The 21,716-nt window shown below is 43.4% G+C and overlaps 1 protein-coding gene across 2 annotated transcripts in view; it reads right to left on the bottom strand.

Moving 5' to 3' along the window:
- The window catches only part of WIF1 (Wnt inhibitory factor 1), a 310,473-nt gene that overhangs the window by 45,801 nt on the left and 242,956 nt on the right, over positions 1 to 21,716 (bottom strand). For both annotated transcript variants that reach the window (XM_085653433.1, XM_085653432.1), the window contains exon 8: positions 9,073 to 9,168. In XM_085653433.1, coding sequence (XP_085509559.1) covers positions 9,073 to 9,168 — 96 coding nt within the window. The remainder of the gene's footprint in view (positions 1 to 9,072; positions 9,169 to 21,716) is intronic.

The raw sequence follows: 21,716 nt of genomic DNA, 5'->3' as shown, positions 1-21,716 counted from the left end.
ACAGTGGGTGAGAGATCACCCTTTTGGAGGGCTTCATTATACATATCTAGCAGAAAGGGGGCAAGGATCCCTGTATTCTTTATAGAATTCTCCTGGTTTATCTGCCGATGGCGCAGATCACATTCTAAGTTGTGATTGGGGAGCACAATAGTTTTTGCTCCGCCTTTTCTACCCAGGCCAGCATGACCTGCTCTAAGCCCATTCTCACCAGTGGAAGTATATAAGGTTTGATAATGAGCCGTAAACTCCACAAGGATATCTGCCGAGCAAGATTTCTTCTCCTTTTTCGCGGTAGCTATAGTAGTAATATAGTCTGATACCCATTTGGGTTTAATCAATCTAGCCAATGTGTGTCCAGGTCACTCACCCTCCCCGTAGGTCTTGGTGGCTTTATACTTCCCCAGATATTTGACCTCCCGATACTCTTTCCCTCGAAGTTCCCTAAGTTTTAGCTGAATCAGTCTAAGTGTGTCTGGTTTCAAAGTTGTTTTATACTGGGTATCTAGTTGTTTCAGTTGGCTGTCCATGTGACTAAGACTTTCTATTTGATTTAAGCATACCATATCCTTTTGATATACACTCCCCTCGTATCACGGCTTTGATGGCCTCATGAAAAGTTCCCCACCCCTGCACTGAGTCATTATTGGCATCAAAATAATTCACTTTGGCCAGTTTTATCTCCTCCCTGAACCCCATAACTAGGATCAAGGCTGGCATCAGATGTTGTGCCCCATCTGCGTTTAGTAAGTGTAAGGTAAGTAGCACTGGTGAATGATCAAATAATTCTCGGAGTGTGTTCATGACTTCATGCATTGAGCCTAATATGTATTTGGTGCCTAGCCAAAAGTCTAGTTTGGAGGCAGAGCCATGGACCCACCGAATAGAACTTGTATGCCCGCTAGGGGCCAGCGTCTGCTCTCAATGTCAACTAACTGTTGGGTGTGCATTATAACGAGCAGTGTATGACAGGTAATCACATGCTGGTGAGGTCTAGTGTTTGTGCTATTCAAAGTATCATGCAACGCTAAGTTAAAGTCTTCCTATAGCATGGTGCTAGGCTGAAGCTGAATACATCTTGCCATGATCATGCAATAGAAATTCGGGTCATCATGATTAGGCCCATAGGTATTAATAACGTAGTAAGATACCATGGACGATCACAAAAGGCCCCTCTGGATCATCCACCACCTGAATGGGTCAAAAGTAATGAGTGCGTCTAACTAGTATGGCAACCTCTCCAGAATAGGCTGAACATGTAGCAAAGAATCGATGAGAGCTCCACTGCTTGGCAACATGCTGGCTTTAATGGGTTAATAATTGTGTCTCCTGAATTAGGAGAATATCAACCGAGTGTCTCGTAGCATAGGCCAGAACCTGACGTGTCTTTTGGGATTATTTAGACCTTGCATGCTCCACATCAAACATTTTACTAGAGGAGGTTTCCGCTGCATCACTATATCAGGGAAGGAATACATAAGCGTCTATCACTGAAGTGGTTTTGTCGTGTGAGCAATAGTCACCCTCAAATGATGCAATTGTTTTAACGAAGAATTAACCACCACCTCCCCCCTCCCACGCTAAAACCTATCTGGTCAGTGACACATCCATCCCATTTCATTTCCAAACCCAATCCCATATCACAGGCATCTTATGCCTGCGGGTGACTAGTAGAATGCCAATTTAGGTCATAGTATGCATTATACAACATTCAGATACTGAACACATCCAAGGCCAAGGTTGTGTACACAGAGCTATGGCTCATCACACTGCGTCAATTTTAAGTGACTTCCCATTGGGGGTCCTACGGTGTGATGGGCAACGTCAGAGCCTGAATGACCCGCTGCCGCCAGGCAGAGGTGAGCACACCACATGAAAAACGGGCAATGCATTATTTACTATCACTAATTAGATGCAGTCCCACTTGGCTGTTGATTCCTGTGTCTTTGTTTGTCTTGTGTCTTTAAGATGTGGGCTGCAGCTTGATGATCTGCGGAGGCATATGGTTTACCATTAAAATGGAAGCGTAGTCGTGCTGGGTACAGCATCACACATTTGATGTTCAGGTCTAGGAGTCTCTTTTTCTTTGACGCACATTTTCATCTTGTTTCCTGCACAGCCTGGGTGTGATTCGGATAGCACGACACCTTGTTTCCAAGTTGCATGATTTCAGCTCTATCTCTAGCCAGAGCAAAGATAATGTCTCGATTCCTATAATTGAGTAGCTTAGACAGGATAGAATGCGGTAGTGCTCCGGAGATTGGTCTAGGCCCTAGGGTGTGGTGGGTCCTTTCCACCACAATTTGGGTATAGAGATTCTCACGATCAAAGATAGCTATAACCAATTGTTGTAGGCTCTCTTTCAGGTTTCTCATTGCCGTCATCACTGGAAGTTCTCTGATTTGAATATTACACCTACACGTTCTGGCTTCCAAGTTTTGATTTTTCCTCTTTAACTCTTTAAGGTAGGTCGCTCACCCTCCGTTCAGCACCGCCTGTGTGTCCCTACCCCAGCTGCCGCTGCTGAGGAAGTTCGAGGCCTTCCACCACCCGCAGGCCACCACCTGCGCCTCATCCCTGGTGGGCAGTGGTAGGCCGTAGGTTAGTATCTCCTTCTGTTCATTGTATTGCCTTTATTGTTACTCAGTGTCTGTGTTTTCCCCCGCTGCCTGTACTTGGTCTGTGCCAGTTTCTTTTTTTCTGTTCCCCTCGCTGTCCCCGTGTTTCTCTGCCCGTTTTGCCTCCTGTTCCTTTTTGTTGCCCTTGTGACTATGTGCCCTTTTTTGCCTTCTGTTCCTTACGTTGCCCCTGTGATTCTGTGCCCGTCTTGCCTTCTGTTCCTTACGTTGCCCCTGTGACTCTGTGCCTGTTTTTGCTTTCTGTTCCTTTCATCGTTCCCCCACCACTCCTGCTGCTGTGTCCCCTGCGGCCCCGCCCCCCCGACTGCCCATTCGCTGCCCCTGCCTCCCGCCTCCCAGCTGCTCCTCCCTCTCACCTCCTCAGATATGTCGGCCGCTATGCGGCCGAGCTGCTGGCGCTCCGAAGGTGCGCCTAAGGCGAGCCCGTATGCGCCCGTCTGCGCCAGGACCGCGCCCAGCGCCAGGACCCCTGGCCCCTGTGAATGCCGCGACGCCCACCTCTGCTACGACTCCAGCACCCACCACGCACTCAACACCGGACGATCACGCACCTGCTGCCTGGCCGCCTCGAAGCGCACCCAAGGACCCTTCTCCTGCCGGAACTGCAGCTTCACCAGTATCTGGCCCGCCAACCCACCTACCAAAGAACCCAACCACCTCAGATGCATCCTTCTCAACACCCGCTCCGCACGCAAACATGCTGTGGAACTCTGGGACCTACTGGACTCCAACACCCCAGACGTCGCCTTCCTGACGGAGACCTGGCTGACCCCCGCCTCGGCACCCGCCATAGCCATCCCGGAAGGCTATAAGATCACCTGCAGAGAGCGCACCAATAGAGTAGGAGAAGGAATCACCATCGTCCACAGGAACTCTCTCAAAGTCTCAATCAACACCAACGACACCCTCAGCACCGCCGAACACTGCACTTCCAGATCCACACCGATCCCAACACCACCCTCAGAGGAACCCTCATCTACAGACCCCCGGACCACGAGCACAGTTCAGCGACTCCCTCACCGATCTCATCAGCACACATGCCCTCACCTCCACGGACTACATCCTCCTCGGGGACCTGAACTTCCACCTCGAGAACAACAACAACACCAACTCCTCCACCCTGATCAACAACCTCGCCAACCTCGGACTCAGACAACTCGTCACTACACCCACCCACTCCGCCGGCCACAGGCTTGACCCCATCTTCTCTGCAAGCTCCCACGTCTCCTTCAACCACATCACCGAACTCCACTGAACCGATTACCGCTGCCTCCACTTCACCTTCTGGAAACCCAACACACACCACCGCACCCAACAGATGCCGCGCCGCTGCTGGAGCAAAGTCACCAAGGACCAGCTTTCCACCACCCTCGCCCAGAGCCCACCCGCAGATCCGACCGACCCCCACACCGCCGCTCGCAACCTGTGGATCAACGACTGCACCAACACCCTCGCCCCGCTCAAGAAGCCCTCCAACACCCCCACTAGCCACAAAGACAGCTGGTTCACCAAAGACCTCCAGCACTCCATAGAAGTTACATGCTCTCTGTGATTTTAGTTCAATAGGTCACGTTCAAGAGGTGTTAGATCCAAGCTAATTTATTGTAAAATTCCTCCACAAAATAACTCTGGTAGATCCAGCATCATATGATACAGCCAACACGTGTTGGTACCATGCAGTAACTGTCCTGTGAAGGAAAGAAGTTTGCACTGCTGATGGAACTAGTGGTTTATTAGGATGACATGGGATGTTCTTTCGAACCTGGGGATGTATCATTAAGATCTGCGCCAGCGGAATGCAGAGCTGAGCGCTTCTTTTTTAGTCAGACATCTAAAGTTCCCACATATACCTGAGAACAGGTGTTAAAAATAAATAGTAATATGTTTTAGCTGTTAGACTAGTACCCATTAGCATGATTCAAAAGTAAGAAGAAAGTGATCAGTGAAAACAAGCATGAGTCATCTCCATAATTGCCACAGACCTGTTGAGAAAACCAAAGGCAAGAAACACTGTATATAGGAATATAGGGAACATTGCTCTCCCAGGTATTCTCTTATGATTTTCACCCTTAACAGGACCCCTCAGATAAACTCATTTTGTGGGGGATCCCTCGTGAATTTTAACTGTCACATTTACCAATCTATCCTCTTGATTGAAAAACTGCCCTTACACATTACTGGGAGGTACCTGAGTTTCACTGAACTTAGGAAGAGCAGAATCAAAAGGATTGCTGCCAAAGAGCCTCCATTGTGGGGGTCCGTTGGGCCTTTAAGTGCCAGTCCAACAAGGAGCTAAGCCCGATGATGAAGCATGTCACCCTAGGGTGGGTGAGGGCTCTTGCTCCATAAAGTGAGCACTTCCCATCACCAGGATCATTGTGGATGCCCAGTTGTGATCCCAGACATAGTAAAGGAACTGCACACTTTAATACATGAACTCTATACACATACCTGGACGTTTGGTAATCTGTAACAATTATTGGCAAAGCCAATAGGTCTCGCCTGTGGAAAAACTATTGGTTTTACCAATGTGCTTTAGCTATGTTGTACCCATGCGTGGCTGCTGAGCACCATGGCAAAAGGTTAGTGTAGTAGAGGAGAGTGTCGCGGAGTGGAGTGTCATAGAGTGGAGTGGCAAAGAGTGGAGTAGAGTATTGAAGAGTGGAGTAGAGTGGTGAAGAGTGGAGCAGAGTGGTTAAGAATGGAGCGTCATGGAGTTTTGTGGATGGAATGTCGTGGATTGAAGGGGTAGAGTTTGGTGGGGGAGAGTGGAAGGGTGAAAGTGGAGGAGGTAGAGGGGCATAGAGTGGAGAAGCATAGAGTGGAATAGAGTGAAGTAGAGTCATGGGGTGGTGTAGAGTGGAGTAGAGTCATAGAGTGGAGTGGCGTAGAGTGGAGTAGAGTCATAGAGTGGAGTGGAGTCATAGTGTAGAGTTGCGTTGCATGCAGTGGACTGGAGTGGAGTCATAGTGTAGAGTTGCATGGCATGTAGTGGAGTAGACTGTAGTAGAGTGGAGTGTTGTGGAGTGTCATAGTGTGGAGTACAGTAGCCATGAGTGAAGTGGCATAGAGTGGAGAGTGGTGGAGTGTTGTGTCATAGAATGGAGTAGAGTGTTGCTTAGTGGAGTAGAGCAGAGTGTCGTAGAGTGGAGTGGCTCAGAGTAGAGTGGCCAAGCGTGGAGTAAGCATGATGTGCTAGCACACTGCTATTACAGACAACACATTTTCACTTTGAAGTTCTATTATATTTGCACATACAGTTTTACTGATAAAACTATACCTCACACAAATGATAATATGTGCAAATGGCATCACCTAATATGCTGATTTTTTTTTATCGTATTAAAATATTTGTTTCCACCATATTACAGAAATACAAAAAAATGCTTCATTTGAGCTCTCCTAATTCTGATGTATTCTGAAATTGTTGCACAGTTCATTTACAGGAATTGAAATGTTGTTGTGTACCATAGAAAAAAAAACTTGTCTTTGCCAGTACTCAGATTGCTAGATAAATCTTCTCACTTTGAAGTCATAAAAATAAAAGTAAACACCAAACTCCCTCGGAAGAAAGAGCCTTACATTTGACCTCTGTCTGTGAATGCACAGCAAATGTGAAGATAACAAAGCGAGCACTCGTGGAAGAGTACGGTAAATGGGAGGGACAGACACCCCGGAGAGCCTAAAACAAATAATGCCAGAAAAGAGGGTGATGGGTGGAATGCATTCCCAGGAAACCTTTCAGAATGCCCCCAAGAAGCCTTTTCGCAACCAGACAATTGCACTGTCTGGTAGGCTTTGATCTAAAAAGGGAACAAGCAAGCATTCTGTGTCTGCCCAAAGAAAGCCTGGGGAGCTCATTCCATAATATATTTTTATTCTCACAAACCTTACATATCCATTTTCTAAAACGTCTGCAGCCTCCTCTTGAGCTGAATTGAAGATGCTTTTCAATCAATCTGCATTAGAATCAACCCAAAATTCCACACACAAAACCAGTGGTTGCCCGCTGTAGATGAAAAAAAGGACCAGATTCCTGCCAGATGTTCAGGATAACCACTGACTATGTAAATGAGTTCCATATAGATTTCTTTCAATCAAACTTATCTTATGCACATATCCTGAAAGTCAGGCCTGCACCTCGCCTTTCTAGACCTAAGTTAAAAATGTTACTCCTTTTTGTTCACATTTCTTGGTTATGCCAGCCCGGCTCTACCTTGGTATCTCCATTTGTAGGGAGTTACCACTAGTAACTGTGTGAAAGGTCCATGTGCTCTCCCATTACATTGTGTTAAAAAAGGCTCTTTTTTCTTTGACTTCCCAATCCATCCCTAACCCTCTCATATGTATTTTGCATTTTAATGAGGGTACAAAGTTTCTTAGTGAACTCATCTTTGGTTATTCGGCTTCCCTGTAGTTTTGGATGTGCCTCTTGCTCCATGACCTAATTGCCTTGGCTATTTGGCGAGGGTCCACGGTCACTTAAAGAGCTTGTGGACACATATGTTTTCTTTGTTGGTAGCTTCAGTAGAATACCTTTGATCTGGCTGTCAAGCAGCCATGCTGAGTGTTCTCTCCATTGCCTCTATTATAAAATATCTCTGGACTCAGTCACAAATGTACTTGCAACAACAACTGACATAATTACAATATACACATCTTCGTTTTTCGAAATTGCCTGTTGGCATCTATTGCTGACAGGTAGTTATGTAAGGACTTCGCTGTCACGTTCCTTTGCACTTGAGTGGTGTGAATTGCTTTAATGAGAACTGCTGTTTACTTCCTTCTGTATTTTGAACAGGTTTGGAATATTTACAGTCCTAGAAGGTGGTCTCTTTCGGGGGATACCTATGCACGGATTGTCTCACTGTCTCGTGTTTTAGTGTGGATTAGTGCATTCCTTCGTTTACATGTTTGTAATGCCGGCACTGCTCCTTAAAAGTCGATGCATCTGGCGTTATTGCACTGTACAAATAAAAAACCAGCAAATAATCAACTTGTGCATTTATGTGAACTGGCCCAAGTCTTGATCTTTGGTTGCAAATTCAATACATAGGGATTCGTCCTGTGTCATAAACCTGGGTATTTGTGTCCAAACAGAGACGTGGGGAGTAACATGATGGAAAGCATTGACTTCTGCTCAGACAATTAACCACAAGACCGCATCCCATTCCGTACATACTTGTGTTTATAGTGTCACTGAACCACAGCACGCGTGCCAGAACTCTACAATGTGTGCAATCACCCTGCCAAGCCTGGCCTCTGTCCTTACACAGACTGAGATTCATCTCAAATATTTGTTGTGCCTGAAAAGATAATATTGGGGTAGAAAATCGTACATCTTATGACACTTATACTCTCTGTTTGCTCCCACTATTACCAAGAAAAGAAAAATTGGCAAATAGCTCCTGGTTTAATGTGTTAAAGCATGCAGCGTTAGCTCTTCAGAGCCAGAGAGACAGAGGTAGAGAGAGGGAGACAGAACAAGTGAACAAAGAGGGCTGTAGCTGCAAAGTAGTTCCTCTAGTCGCGGCTGGCACCACTAGAGAGTGGTGAGGCGGGCAAATGGGTGGTGAGTCGGGGCACATTAAATAAAGAAAATAAGAAATAAAGAAGAAACACTTACTTGCACAAACATCCTCCACGCTCCGGTCCAGTCTTCATCTTACCGTCTTTTCCAGCGTGAGACCCTCAACTAATCCCCTGACCAATCCTGGCGCTGCTCTCATGTTGCATGAGAGCAGCGCCAGAATAGGAGGGAGCGGACTCTTTCGCTGCCACCAGGGACACTGGAGCCCTGCACTTGCTCTAACCCAGAGCTTTCAAAGTGTGAATGTGTTGCTGGCTGTCGCAAGACGGCCGGCCAAAGGGACATGCCCCTTTGAAAAGTGTTCAGGCAGCACACCCTCCTCCCTGCATGCTATCACGCAGCAAGCCTTGCCCCGCCCTGTCCTGACACTCGGTGAGGGACAGGGAGGATGGGCATTTTGTTCAGTGGGGTGACGCTCCTCCCCTCAAACGGAGGATCCGCAATTGAGATCCTCATACACTTCAATGCAAGTACAGAATTGGAGGTGGAAGGATAACCTAACCAGCCTAACCAAACTAGATTTTCCATAACCAGATTCGTCAAAAATCAGATTACCTACAAACTTAAGTAACAAACACAATTAGGGCTGAAAGCAAAGTGATGGTTGTGTTTACCAACATGTTGCACGTGGAGAAACAGTGATAAAAGTCCACATCCTAATTAAGAACGCAAGATAATATGATTATATTTAGAATTTGCATCTTAAATTTATCAACAGTGCTAACATTTTTACATTTAAAATGTCATTTTCTATTGTATTGTTTTGCTAGAGCTCCATCTTTGTAGGTTGGTGTATGTGAATATTAGGGAAGCAGTGCAGTTGGAAGCTGCAGCCTGTATACTCACGCTTTGAACAAAGATCGCCTTGGAAGCCTTTGGCACACTTGCATTTGTTTTTTCCAATGCATTTCCCACCATTCCTGCACGGTTGGTGGCATTTACCTGTAGGAACAGTAAGCATGTGAAGAGGGCTTTAGAAACAGGTACTTTTGCAGTCTTTTTTAGAGGACAAACACATTGCCAGCTAATGTCTTCGCCTTGTCAGAGGTGCCGCCTACTTCTGTCTCATTGAACTTGATTTATGTGACACAACCATTGTTATATGATATGATGTTCTGCATGTGTTCTCGAACATTGTTCATAGATGACCAATACATGTAAATGTGTGTTAGAAGGTGGTTCTGACACTATGGGCCACTCTGATTTTTCGCTTTTTGAGCACCTAATTGTTGAGCTTTTACTGTGGGGGAGCCTCATAAGTGGCACTCACCCACAGTGAACTCAGGATGTAAGAGACTACATGAGGATTTTACTGGTGTCCCCCTGGCTTGACTAGGCCGCTGCGCAGCAGCTGGAGGATGGCGGTACAAAAGGAGGTGGTGAAGGACGGAGCATCAGTACCAATCAAACACTCACACCCAGTCAACAGATCTGGGTTTGATCCATCACTGTTCTTTAGCCCACTCTGCCCTGCCACCCCAGTTCAGACATGGCCATATGCAAATCAGTCTGACCCTGTGCCTCAAGGGAACAGTCCAGCCCGAACTGCCAAGACATGCCTTCCCTGGACCGGAAACAAGCTTCCTAGGACCGGTTTCTGGTATTTCAGCCGTCTTCAGCCAGGCTTGCTTGAATCCAGTGGCAAAGTGAGCAAGGGACTCACGTCTGAGCATACCCTGCCAACTTATGGGGAACAAAGCGGTACAAAAGGGGGTGGTGAAGTACAAATGTAGTCATGTTATTTGTGCAGGCCTCACAGATGCTGCCTCGTTTTCCAACAATGTGTTACCAAGCATCATACATATGCGTCATCACACGGTGGCCATTTGTGTTTTTTACTTTTATTTACTGCTCCAAGATGGCAGCACTCTATCTTGGAGCTGTAAATTTGAGATATAAGCTTGTCTTCACCCCCTCAAATCAGGGGCTGGAGCCTACTACAAAAGGATTTACATGTGTAAAGTTACTGCTAGTAACTTTGCACATGTAGGCGGAGAACTCTGCCTTCATGGCAGAGATCCCCCTATGGGAATGTACAGGGCAAATTAGTAACACTTACTATGCTTTAAGAAAATGTATAATATAAATGTAAATTAATTTTAAATGTTCGTTATTAACCTAGAACTAATCAAATAAAATGTATCAGCACTTCAACTTAATTAATTTAAATATACTAGTTTAATACATAAATAAATATTCTTGTACATTTTAACACTATACACAACATATATATATATATATATATATATATAATTATCTACTGGCGGTCGCCAGTAGATAGTTATAGTTAGGACCGTGTTTCCATAGGAAATCTGCAATATTCTATTTGGAATAACTTTGGCTCCGGTTGTCGAATCCTCGCGAAATTTTCAAAATAGGTGGGGCGCTCCGCTCCGCTCCTACCCTGAAAGTCTCGGGGGGATTCGTCAAGCGGGGGCTGAGAAAAAAGGGGGGTCCCAAAACACGTTTTCCCCATGCAATTTTCCATAGGGACCTTTAGTCCAAGGTACAGCCCGAACGGCTGAACAGAATTACTTGAAATTTGGCAAAGAGGTAGTCCTCAGGTCAGGCATGTGCCTTTTGCATATATGGTGTCAATCTGTTCAGTAGTTCCTGAGAAAATCAAAAGTAAAATCATATACATATCTGGGCGGAGCCTAACCACACATCTCATCGTGAGATCTGATTGGCTGTCAGTACTTTATCCAAGAAGTGTTGGCAGCCATCTTGGGACCAATATACATGATAGCACCTCATTAAAAAGCATTGCAGTTAATAGAAGGTTTTAAGACTTTAGTTACATTATAAATCATTTGTTGATGGTACCATACTCATTTTAGGAATTGTGGTGTGTTCTAAGGTGATTTTACCATATGAAAAAGCCTTCTGCTGTGATATCACGAACCATGTTTGAGAGAAACAGGGGTGGGGGAATCATATCGCCCGACGCACGAACCATGTTGTTTATATAGACGGGCATGAAGATTTATTGTCTATTTATGTCCGACGGACATGTAGACATTAATCACGTTTTAATCACGTTAAAACAACAGGCTGTGGGCACTCTGGGGCTCACAGCCAATCCGAAGCTTGCAGAGAGCCTTTGGCGGCATCTGATTGGCTAGCAGCCCATGACTGGGCTCTAACCAGTGATTGGCTGGGGGAGTGAAACGTCACTCAGCCTCGGCAAGCAGTAGTCCGTGGCCGCCACGAGGCTTGCAATAAGCATTCAGGTAAAATAAGCAGTTTTGCCCGCTTGAATTGTGTGATATTGTGACGGAGGTGCTGCGATTTTCTTTTATTTATATTTTTAGCAACCGTGCGTGGGTAGATTAATTAGTACAAAAGCCTAGGCCTGGCCCGCCTCGGCGCCTCAGATGAGGATGTCAAAAAAGCGTATCGCAAGCAGGCGCACTGCGCTACCACCGCTTCATGGGGGAAACACCCATTACAACGAATTCAGATTCACGCGCTGCCATCGCAACGCGGGTTTAACATCGCGGGTCCGGAGTCTTCATACCGCAGATGGAAACAGATCTGCAGATTAATGCTTTCAAAAGAGACATCCGTTGGTGACTTGCAATTTATAACTTAAAGTCCCCTAATATAGAATAGTGAACTATTAACTTTCTGTAAAGATCCACTTTCAACAACAGAGTAATGATGATGATGATCTTTATTAGTAGCAAGTAAAGGAAGCACCTCCAGCTATTTTTCCAGCATTACAATACTGATCATCTCTTCAAAGATCAACATTCTAATCCACAACAAGTTCTACATTCCACTACAGAAAGAACTCTACACATCTTCCTCCTTACATTTTTTCCTTATAAATAAATAAATAAATAAATAAATAAATAAACATTCTGTTATACATCTAATACAACACAACAGAAGTTACATTAATCCCCCATATTCACATCTGGAGTATTACATTTGGAAACATTTCCTGCGCTCCAGGCAGAACCATCAGTCATAATGAGAATGTCCTTTTTCACCATTTTGATTTGTATCGGTTGTGAGAATTTGCTTTCGCCCTTAGTAACAATACCCCCACGTTTTATGACCACCCAATCACCAACCACAAAATGATGATTCTTGACACTCTTCTTGATATTATAATACCTTGCGGCAGCATGTTGTTGTTCCTTCACATCATCCTTCACTGCCTCACGATCTACCCACACACACTCTCTATTCTTAAGCCAACCTGGAACCTCCTTCATGCCAGGTTCCCGTCCCTTAAGAGAGACAAAAGGTGACACCCCTGTCACTGAATGTGGTGTAACCCTATATGACCAAACTAATTTCTTGAGTTCCTCTGACCACATTAAGCCATTAGAAATAGAGAGTTGAATATTATCCATATTCAACCGATTAATTCGTTCAACCAACCCATTGGCCTGAGGTCTGAATAATGCAACCCTCTCATGGTTGATTCCCATTCCACAGAGAAATTCTTGCATCCTTTTGGAAACCAACTGAACCCCATTATCCGACACAAGTGTCTTGGGAATCCCTTCATTTATAAATATTCTTTCCATGAACCCAATTACTTTTTCAGTTTCAATGCACTCAGTACTCTCAACAACGAACCATTTAGAGTGATAATCTACCAAAACCATCAAGAATTTGTTACGTGACCCCAGTTTGACAATGGGTCCTAAAAAGTCAATCGCTACCTTCTCCCACGGACGTGTAGGAAACTCTGGACACGCTAATGGCGGTTGCCTTATGACTTTCGTCTTGTCACTTCTTGCACAGGCATAACAATCTTTGACCACATTTTCAATATCATTGTCCATACCTGGCCACCAAAATGACTGTCGAACTCGTCTCTTGGCCATGTTCCTGCCCAGATGCCCCTCATGAGCTATGTTCACAATCTTACCTCTTAGACTAACTGGTGGTACTAACTGGCTTCTCCTCCATAACTTCCCTTCGCTCAAACTCAATTCTGATGCAACATTCCAATAACTTTTGAAACGACTATCTTGTGCATGATCATCTTTCCATCCTGTTGACACATAATCCATAACTTCTTGTAATATCACATCATTCAACATACCAGACTCCCATTCTTCCTTATCAAACGCTTGCTCAACATTACATTTAATTACTTCTACACTATCTTCTGAATCTGCATCTACAACATCAGCTGGCAATCTGGACAAGCAATCTGCTACCACATTTTTCAATCCCTTCACATATTCCATCTCAAAATTGTATTCTATAACCGACAGAATCCACCTTGAGATCCTTGGCGTGACATTACCTTCTAAGCCTCTCCCTCCTTTAAACAGATGTATCAAAGGTTTGTGATCAGTACGAACCTTGAAGGGTAAACCCCAAACAAAGTAGCGGAAATGCTTAATTCCCCAACAGCAAGCTAAAGCTTCTTTCTCAATCACAGAGTATGAAACTTCAGCACCTTGCAACCTCCTGGATGCAAACCCAATAATTCTTTCCTCTCCATTGTACACTTGAGCTAGAACAGCTCCAACTCCAACTGCACTCGCATCAGTCGTAATAATTGTTTTCGCATTAACATTGAAATGACCAAGCGTAGGAGCATGGAGTATACAGCACTTTACAGATTTAAAAGCTTCATTACACTTTTCATTCCAATCAAACACAACACCACTTTTCATCAACAGTCTCAGAGGTTCTACTATTTCTGTGAATCCTTTCACAAACTTGGAACAATATTCTGCCAACCCCAAAAAAGATTTCAATTGTTCCTTACTAAGTGGAATGGGGGCCTCACTAATGGCTGAAACAATACTCTTTTTAGGTCTAATCCCTGCCTCAGATATTTCATGACCTAAATATGTCACCATTTTCCTCTTAAGTTGACATTTTTCCTTTTTAATTGTAAGCCCATGTTTTTCCATCCTTCTCAAAACCTCTTCGATTACCTTATCGTGATGCTCATCATTTTTCCCTACGACTAACACATCGTCTTGGAAGCACAGCACGTTGTCCAACCCAGAAAACACTTGCTGCATAACCCTTTGAAACACCGCTGCAGCGGATGCCAAACCAAATGGCATCCTGCAATAGCGAAAGGCTCCCAGTGGTGTTACAAATGACGTGAGATGTCTTGATTCCTTGCAAAGATCAATTTGGTGATACGCTGATGACATGTCTATCACACTGAAAACAGCTCCACCTCCCATTGCAGTCAACATCTCAGATATATTAGGTAGCGGCTGTCTATCTACCCATATGTTACGATTCAAATCGCGCAAGTCTACACACAAACGAATTTTATTTCCTTCCTTGGGAGCGACCACAATAGGCGCCAACCATTCCGAGGCCTCAATGGGCTCAATAATCCCTTGACTCAACAACTTGTTCAATTCATCTTGGAGAGGCCCTCTCATCAAGTGAGGAACATTTCTAACTTTATGGACAATTGGTATGGCGTTCTTTTTCAAGATAATCTTATGAGAAAAATCCACTAGCTTTCCTAATTTGTCAGTGAAAACACTAGGGAATCTATCCATCAGATTCGTTCCATAATTACCAACATCGTGAACAAAGGTGGATATAACTGGTTCATTGGCATTAGGATTTAACATTATCCCCAGATCTTTCTGGTGACGCCAACCAAGCAAATTTGAACCTTGTTTCGTCAAATATACTCGCCCATAAATTTTCTTTTCTTCAAAGCTTATTAACATCCACTTGAAGCCCAATATTTCTATTGTCCTCCCCCCATAACCTACAGCTTTGATGTCTGGATTATCCCACTCTTCTACTTTACTCTTTTCACCCCACACTTCAAGGTACATGTCTCTAGATAAAAGCGTGTATAGGCTTCCAGAATCAATTAACATTTTCACATTGTTCATGTCTAGACAAATAATAGAATGAGGCTTTTCTAACTTATCCGTGCTCTCCATGGGAATTCCCATATTGTTGACAACATTACAATCTCCTTCCGCAGGAAAGGACAAACCATCTACACATAACATTAGCTCCTGAACACTTTCACAGGTATCGTCAACTTCTTGTACATATTGGGTTTTGGCATTGCACACTTTGGCAAGGTGACCTCTTCTCCCACACGCTCTACAAATAGTATTCCTAGCCATGCATCTAGTACTTGAAGCTATATGGCCAGGAGCTCCACATCGATAACATTTAACATTACGAGTGAATGCCGTAGTTGCCATACCTCTTGGGCGTGTGTACACAGGTATTCCCTTATTTTCATGAAACGTATCTACTTGTTTGCCTACTGGTTTAGGTTCCGTCTTCCCCAAACTTTTTACAGTTTTAGTTTCATCAACATATGCATGTATTTCTGATCCCTTAGAATTTAAATCTTTTGATATCACTTCCTTTGGTACAACTGAGCTACTACATTTCTCCATCTCTTTCATCCAAAGATCCGTGTGTTCAAGCCCTTTAGCTATCTGTATGGCTTCTTCTAAGGTACAATCTTTGATAAGAAGTTTCTCGCGTACTCTCTTATTATTTGTACATCTAACAATTTGGTCACGTATGAGTGAATCTGCTAATGTTTCAAAGCGACAGGTTAAGGAAAGCCCCCTCAAGGCACCCACATATGTTGCTATATCTTCATCTGGTTTTTGTATACGACAAAAAAATTTATGCCTTTCTAGTACCACATTGATCTTAGCGACAAACCTCACTTCTAGCATCTGCATACTCATTTCATAGACATTAGATGGTTGACCATCACCCATCCCTAGAGAAATTTCAGGCAGATCTTCATACAAGCGTCGCCCTTCAACACCCAGGTGATGAAGCAGGATAGCTTGTTTGCGCACTGGACCATACTTGTCTGCTCCAGTTGCCAGAATATACGTTAAAAATAATTTTTTCCATTCTTTCCAAAGAATGGGAGGATCTCCAGGAGTGGGAAGAAAAGAAGGAGGAGTCGCTAACCCTTGGTCTGCCATGGGTGATAAGACCAGTCTTACTCTTATTAATCTGTGCCTTTAAATTACTGTCAGTCAAAATCCAATAACCTGTGGAAGAATAATTAGTAATTAATAATTAACAATAAATAAATTACTGCTCAAACGCTGTGGAATTTTGGTAAATTTCTTCTTGTGGAGTGAAAAACGAGACGAAATCCCGGTTGGACACCTTCCCAACCCTCTAAAATGGCCGCTGTACGTGCTATGCGTGGTGTGCGTCGTTTTCTACTGGTAGTTGGGCACAGTAAACCAGGAAATAAGAATCGTCATTATCTTCTCTCGCACGCTCGGAACGCAGATGAAGTTTTGAAAAATGACGATCGCTTGGTGAATAATTTACCAATAAATATGGTGGTTGAGAGCTTGCGCTTTATCGATAAAGTTAGAAATAAACTAATTCCTTTGATTTAGCAAGCGCATGCATATATCTCTATTTTCCTGAAGTCAAATATGGCCAAGTTCAACATCGCATGCACATAGAATTAGATCCTTCCGGCTCAAAAGCAGTAGAGAGAGTTGTCCAACTCACAGCGCGCTACACACACGCACGAATTACTTTCAAAGGTAATTTTCATCCTCCGCAGAAAGTTACAGTTAAATAAGCTTAGTAAAGCGAGAAATTACCAAAATGCTGAAAACGTAATGTTGTAGAAGTAGAAGAAATCTTGAATTCCAACAAGATACAGGTATATCCAAACCAGATATCTTGATCACATATCCAAGGAAACACAGCTTTCCAAGCAGTGGGTTCTTCTTAAACCGAAATTAATCCAGGGGTGGAGGTACTTGCTGTCTGCCCCCTGCGCAGCATAAGTCCATCGTCGCCAATGTAAAGATCCACTTTCAACAACAGAGTAATGATGATGATGATCTTTATTAGTAGCAAGTAAAGGAAGCACCTCCAGCTATTCTTCCAGCATTACAATACTGATCATCTCTTCAAAGATCAACATTCTAATCCACAACAAGTTCTACATTCCACTACAGAAAGAACTCTACACTTTCAGCCCAGAACTGCATAAACACACCGACAAATATACATTACAAAATTGATTAATGTTGCAAAGAGGGTACATTTGGCGAAAAAACAATTCTTATTATTAAAGGAAGCTCCCAACTTTGCTGTTTCTTTTTCGACTCTGCGTTTGTGCTTCTCCACACCAAGCACTCTTAAACTACTGCCTACCAGTATGGGTGACATGTGACTCCTACACTTTCACTCCTTTGGCTTATGGGCAAAAAAACCTTGTCGCACATGGCGCAGCCAGCACTAAAAGCTTTCGAAGCACCTGCTGCAGCGTTTCTTTCTGCAGGCAATTACCAGGCCTCACAGAAATGTGTAGGAAACTTGTGTGATGAATTACCATCCTGGAAAGAGATCCGTGTTTTGTATAGTTGAGGTTGTGACCTCGGTGAAGTTAGTGCAGAGGGTTAATATGCCTGCTGCAAAGAACATGTACGAAGTCGATTACAGAGTGCATAGGATGGAAACAGATCTGCAGATTAATGCTTTCAAAAGAGACATCCGTTGGTGACTTGCAATTTATTACTTAAAGTCCTAATATAGAATAGTGAACTATTAACTTTCAGCCCAGAACTGCATAAACACACCGACAAATATACATTACAAAATTGATTAATGTTGCAAAGAGGGTACATTTGGCGAAAAGATCAGTGTTTTGTATAGTTGAGGTTGTGACCTCGGTGAAGTTAGTGCAGAGGGTTAATATGCCTGCTGCAAAGAACATGTACGAAGTCGATTACAGAGTGCATAGGATGGGAACAGATCTGCAGATTAATGCTTTCAAAAGAGACATCCGTTGGTGACTTGCAATTTATAACTTAAAGTCCTAATATAGAATAGTGAGCTATTAACTTTCAGCCCATAACTGCGTAAACACACCGACAAATATACATTACACAATTGATTAATGTTGCAAAGAGGGTACATTTGGTGAAAAAACGATTCTTATTATTAAAGGAAGCTCCCAACTTTGCTGTTTCTTTTTCGATACAACTTACCGATCCGCAAGGAACTTAGGGCTCACGTCTGGCCAGCTGCAAAAGTGAGGGGGAAATGGCAGGAGGCACGCTGGCTGACACCTTTTATATCCCACCCATACGTTTTTACAAGGGTGACGGTAAATTAGTACATTACGTATGGTTTGAAATGTACGTATTTTGTGGGAATAAATACACAGCCAAGGGTGACGGTAAATTAGTACATTACGTATGGTTTGAAATGTACGTATTTTGTGGGAATAAATACACAGCCAAAAAAAATGGAAAAAAAGAGGAATGGAAATAAAAGAATTGCCGTCAGGGTTAAGGGGAGGGGGCGCAGGGGGACAGGGACGCGATAATATCGCTTGACAAGTTTTTCTTTAGCATTATTATTGCACAGCATTCAATGGTTTACTGATTTTAATAAAGCAAAAATATATTAATGTTTCTCTGTCAGCCGGAGCCCTTAGGTTTGATGTGGAACGGGGGTAGGTGGGACAAGTGGATTTTACAGGACATGGAGATCTCAGTGGCATTTTGTCCCTTGGACAACTACATTATTTGGAAAATTCCACACCCCTGAAATAAAAGACCGGCATCGCGCCGGATGCCACGCCCCCTCCTTGCAGCACTCTGCAAATGCGCCCCCTGGCCAGTTGTAAGTTGAGGAATTAATTCCCCTTCAATACTGAGGGTCCCTGAGGGCCAACTAGCCCAACAGGTATCTCCAGTATGCGCCAGGGAGCTGCGTTGCAGACAGGTGTTCTGAGGCCACGCCCCTTTTTACACCTCCATGCAACGCAGCTCTGTGGCGCTTACTGGAGGTACCTAGTGGGCTAGTTTGACCCTAAGGACCCTTAGGATTCAAGGGGACTTAATCTCTCAACTCAGAACGCCCACAGGCCCTGTGGCGCGTTTTTAAGTTGGGGAAATAATTCCCTTTCAATCCTGAGGGACCCTGGGGTCCAACTAGCCCACCAGGTGCTTCCAGTAAGCACCACTGCTCTGCGTTGCAGAGAGGTGGTGCAGGCCGTGCCACTTTTTACACCTCTCTGCAACGCAGCTCTGTGGCGCTTACTGGAGGTACCTAGTGGTCTAGTTGGACCCTAGGGACCCTCAGGATTCAAGGGGACTTAATCTCCCAACTTAAAACGGCTACAGGGCGTGTTTACACAGTGGGGAAGGGCGGGGACGGGGCATGAGGTGACGTGTTCAAACACACCCTGTGGTGCGTTTTAAGAGGTAGTTTTAATCCCCTGCCCTATTATATACTGGGAGCTTACAGAGGAGGTCATGCTAATCACAGGGGGACCCCAACACATAGTGTGCCCTAGTGTATGTAGGTGTTTTCACTGTATTCTGAGTGTCTTTTAACATAGCACTGGCTCTAGGACTGGTTAGTCAGACTCAGTTACCACCAGTATCCGTCTGAAAAAGTTGAGGGTACAGGATGATTTTGCAACAAGGCTTGTTTCTGGTCTTCTGTTTGTTCTTTCTGCACGTTATACTTCTTCCTGCACTTTTCTTCGTCTTTGAGGACTTCTGTTGCTTCTTTCTGCATTTCTTTTTTTTCTTTCTGTGCGTTTTTCCTTCTTTCTTCACATGTCCTATCTCTGTAGGCATAGCTAGAAATTAGCATTTAAAAAACCTTTGAAATTCACTGAAAAAAACATAGGTTTCAGGCACGTTATAGCTAGGAATTAGCATTTAAAAAACCTTAGAAATTCACTGAAAAAACCATAGGTTTCAGGGGCGTTATAGTTAGCTGGACTTTTAACTCATACAAAACCATAGAAATTCCCCCGTTATAGTTAGTACAGCTAACTATAACTCGCGCGCCCGCAATGCACTGCTGATGACGTCACATATTACATCACTCATGACATGGTCAGTGACATCACTCATGACATCACTGATGACATCACTGATGACATCATCCTTGTGATAGAGTGGCAGACCTCCTCTCCCCCTAATATAACCTTTGATACACACATTCAAAAATAGAAATTAAAATTTTCAAAACAATGGACATACCAATACAAGTTACAACAACCTATTCAGTAATTGTAAGATCCACATCCACTCATTCACCAACAGTCCTATACAGTCACTCATACATGTACTCACTCATCATATGTACTCATACACCTATACATCCTGTTACACAACGCCACTCATCCATAAAGTTACTCACACACATAGTCACTCATGCTAATAAAGAATCAAACATCCGTTTACCAGCATATACAGTTATATACACACCACCACACTTACTTCTACAGAAACTTACACATACTTAGTCTTTTTAACAATCACTTATAGAAACACATACTTATTCATACAGGAACTCTTTCAATCTCTCACTCTCACATATACTCACTTATATACACCAATAGTCACATATACTAGTTTAAAACATATGTAGTTACTCATAGAGACACTATTGAGACAGTCATTCACTCACTAACACACCCATGCACACACTCATCCACCCATACAGTCCTGCACACATGCTGTCTTCAACACATACAAACAGTGAGTCACTCATTCATGCACCTATGCACTACGTAATACCCCCCACCGAACCATACAGACATCAGACACTTATACTGATACTCAAAAAACCAACTAATAACCTATATAGACACTCATGTAGCTACTCACCAACCCATGCAGCCACTTATACACAAAGTGAGAGACTGATACAGATATTTACATATTTAAACATTACTCACTAAGCCATGTATTCACTAAGATACACTTAATCAGTCAGTTATACAATCAATTTTTCAAAAACAAATCATCCATTTAGACACTTATATACCCATTTATTCTTCCATCGACCTTGAGATATACATATATAAAACATATGTAATTTTCAGAAAAACACACATTCACTGGATGATGTCATCAGTGATGTCATCAGTGATGTCATTTGAGATGTCATCAGTGATGTCATGAGTGATGTCACTGACCATGTCATGAGTGATGTAATATGTGACGTCATCAGCAGTGCATTGCGGGCGCGCGAGTTATAGTTAGCTGAACTAACTATAACGGGGGAATTTCTATGATTTTGTACGAGTGAAAAGTCCAGCTAACTATAACGCCCCTGAAACCTATGGTTTTTTCAGTGAATTTCTAAGGTTTTTTAAATGCTAATTCCTAGCTATAACGTGCCTGAAACCTATGTTTTTTTCAGTGAATATAAATATATATGTATATATATCTTGATATAGATATATATAGATATATAGATAGATATATAGTTTACATGTCTAAATAATTTAATTAACTTAACTTTAGTTCCACCATGGATAGTTCCTGTCTCCAATGTAATGTTTTCTATGGGAGTGTGTTGCAGTACCTGTGAGTTGCCATGTGTGGCGTTTGACTTACTTCAGGGCTGGGATGGAGCAATGGAGTACATTTGAGCTGTTTTGACACCTTTAGGGCTTTAGAAACTTTAAAATTGTATTTTATTTATAGCAATTTTGTTAGTCTTTTGTGGGTGTGTGTTTGTATTAGCAT

The sequence above is a fragment of the Triturus cristatus genome, chromosome 4_1, assembly GCF_964204655.1.
Source record: "Triturus cristatus chromosome 4_1, aTriCri1.1, whole genome shotgun sequence".
Taxonomy (NCBI): Eukaryota; Metazoa; Chordata; class Amphibia; order Caudata; family Salamandridae; genus Triturus; species Triturus cristatus.
The sequence above is the reverse complement of the archived record's forward strand: the minus strand, read 5'-3'. Positions and strand labels throughout refer to the sequence as shown.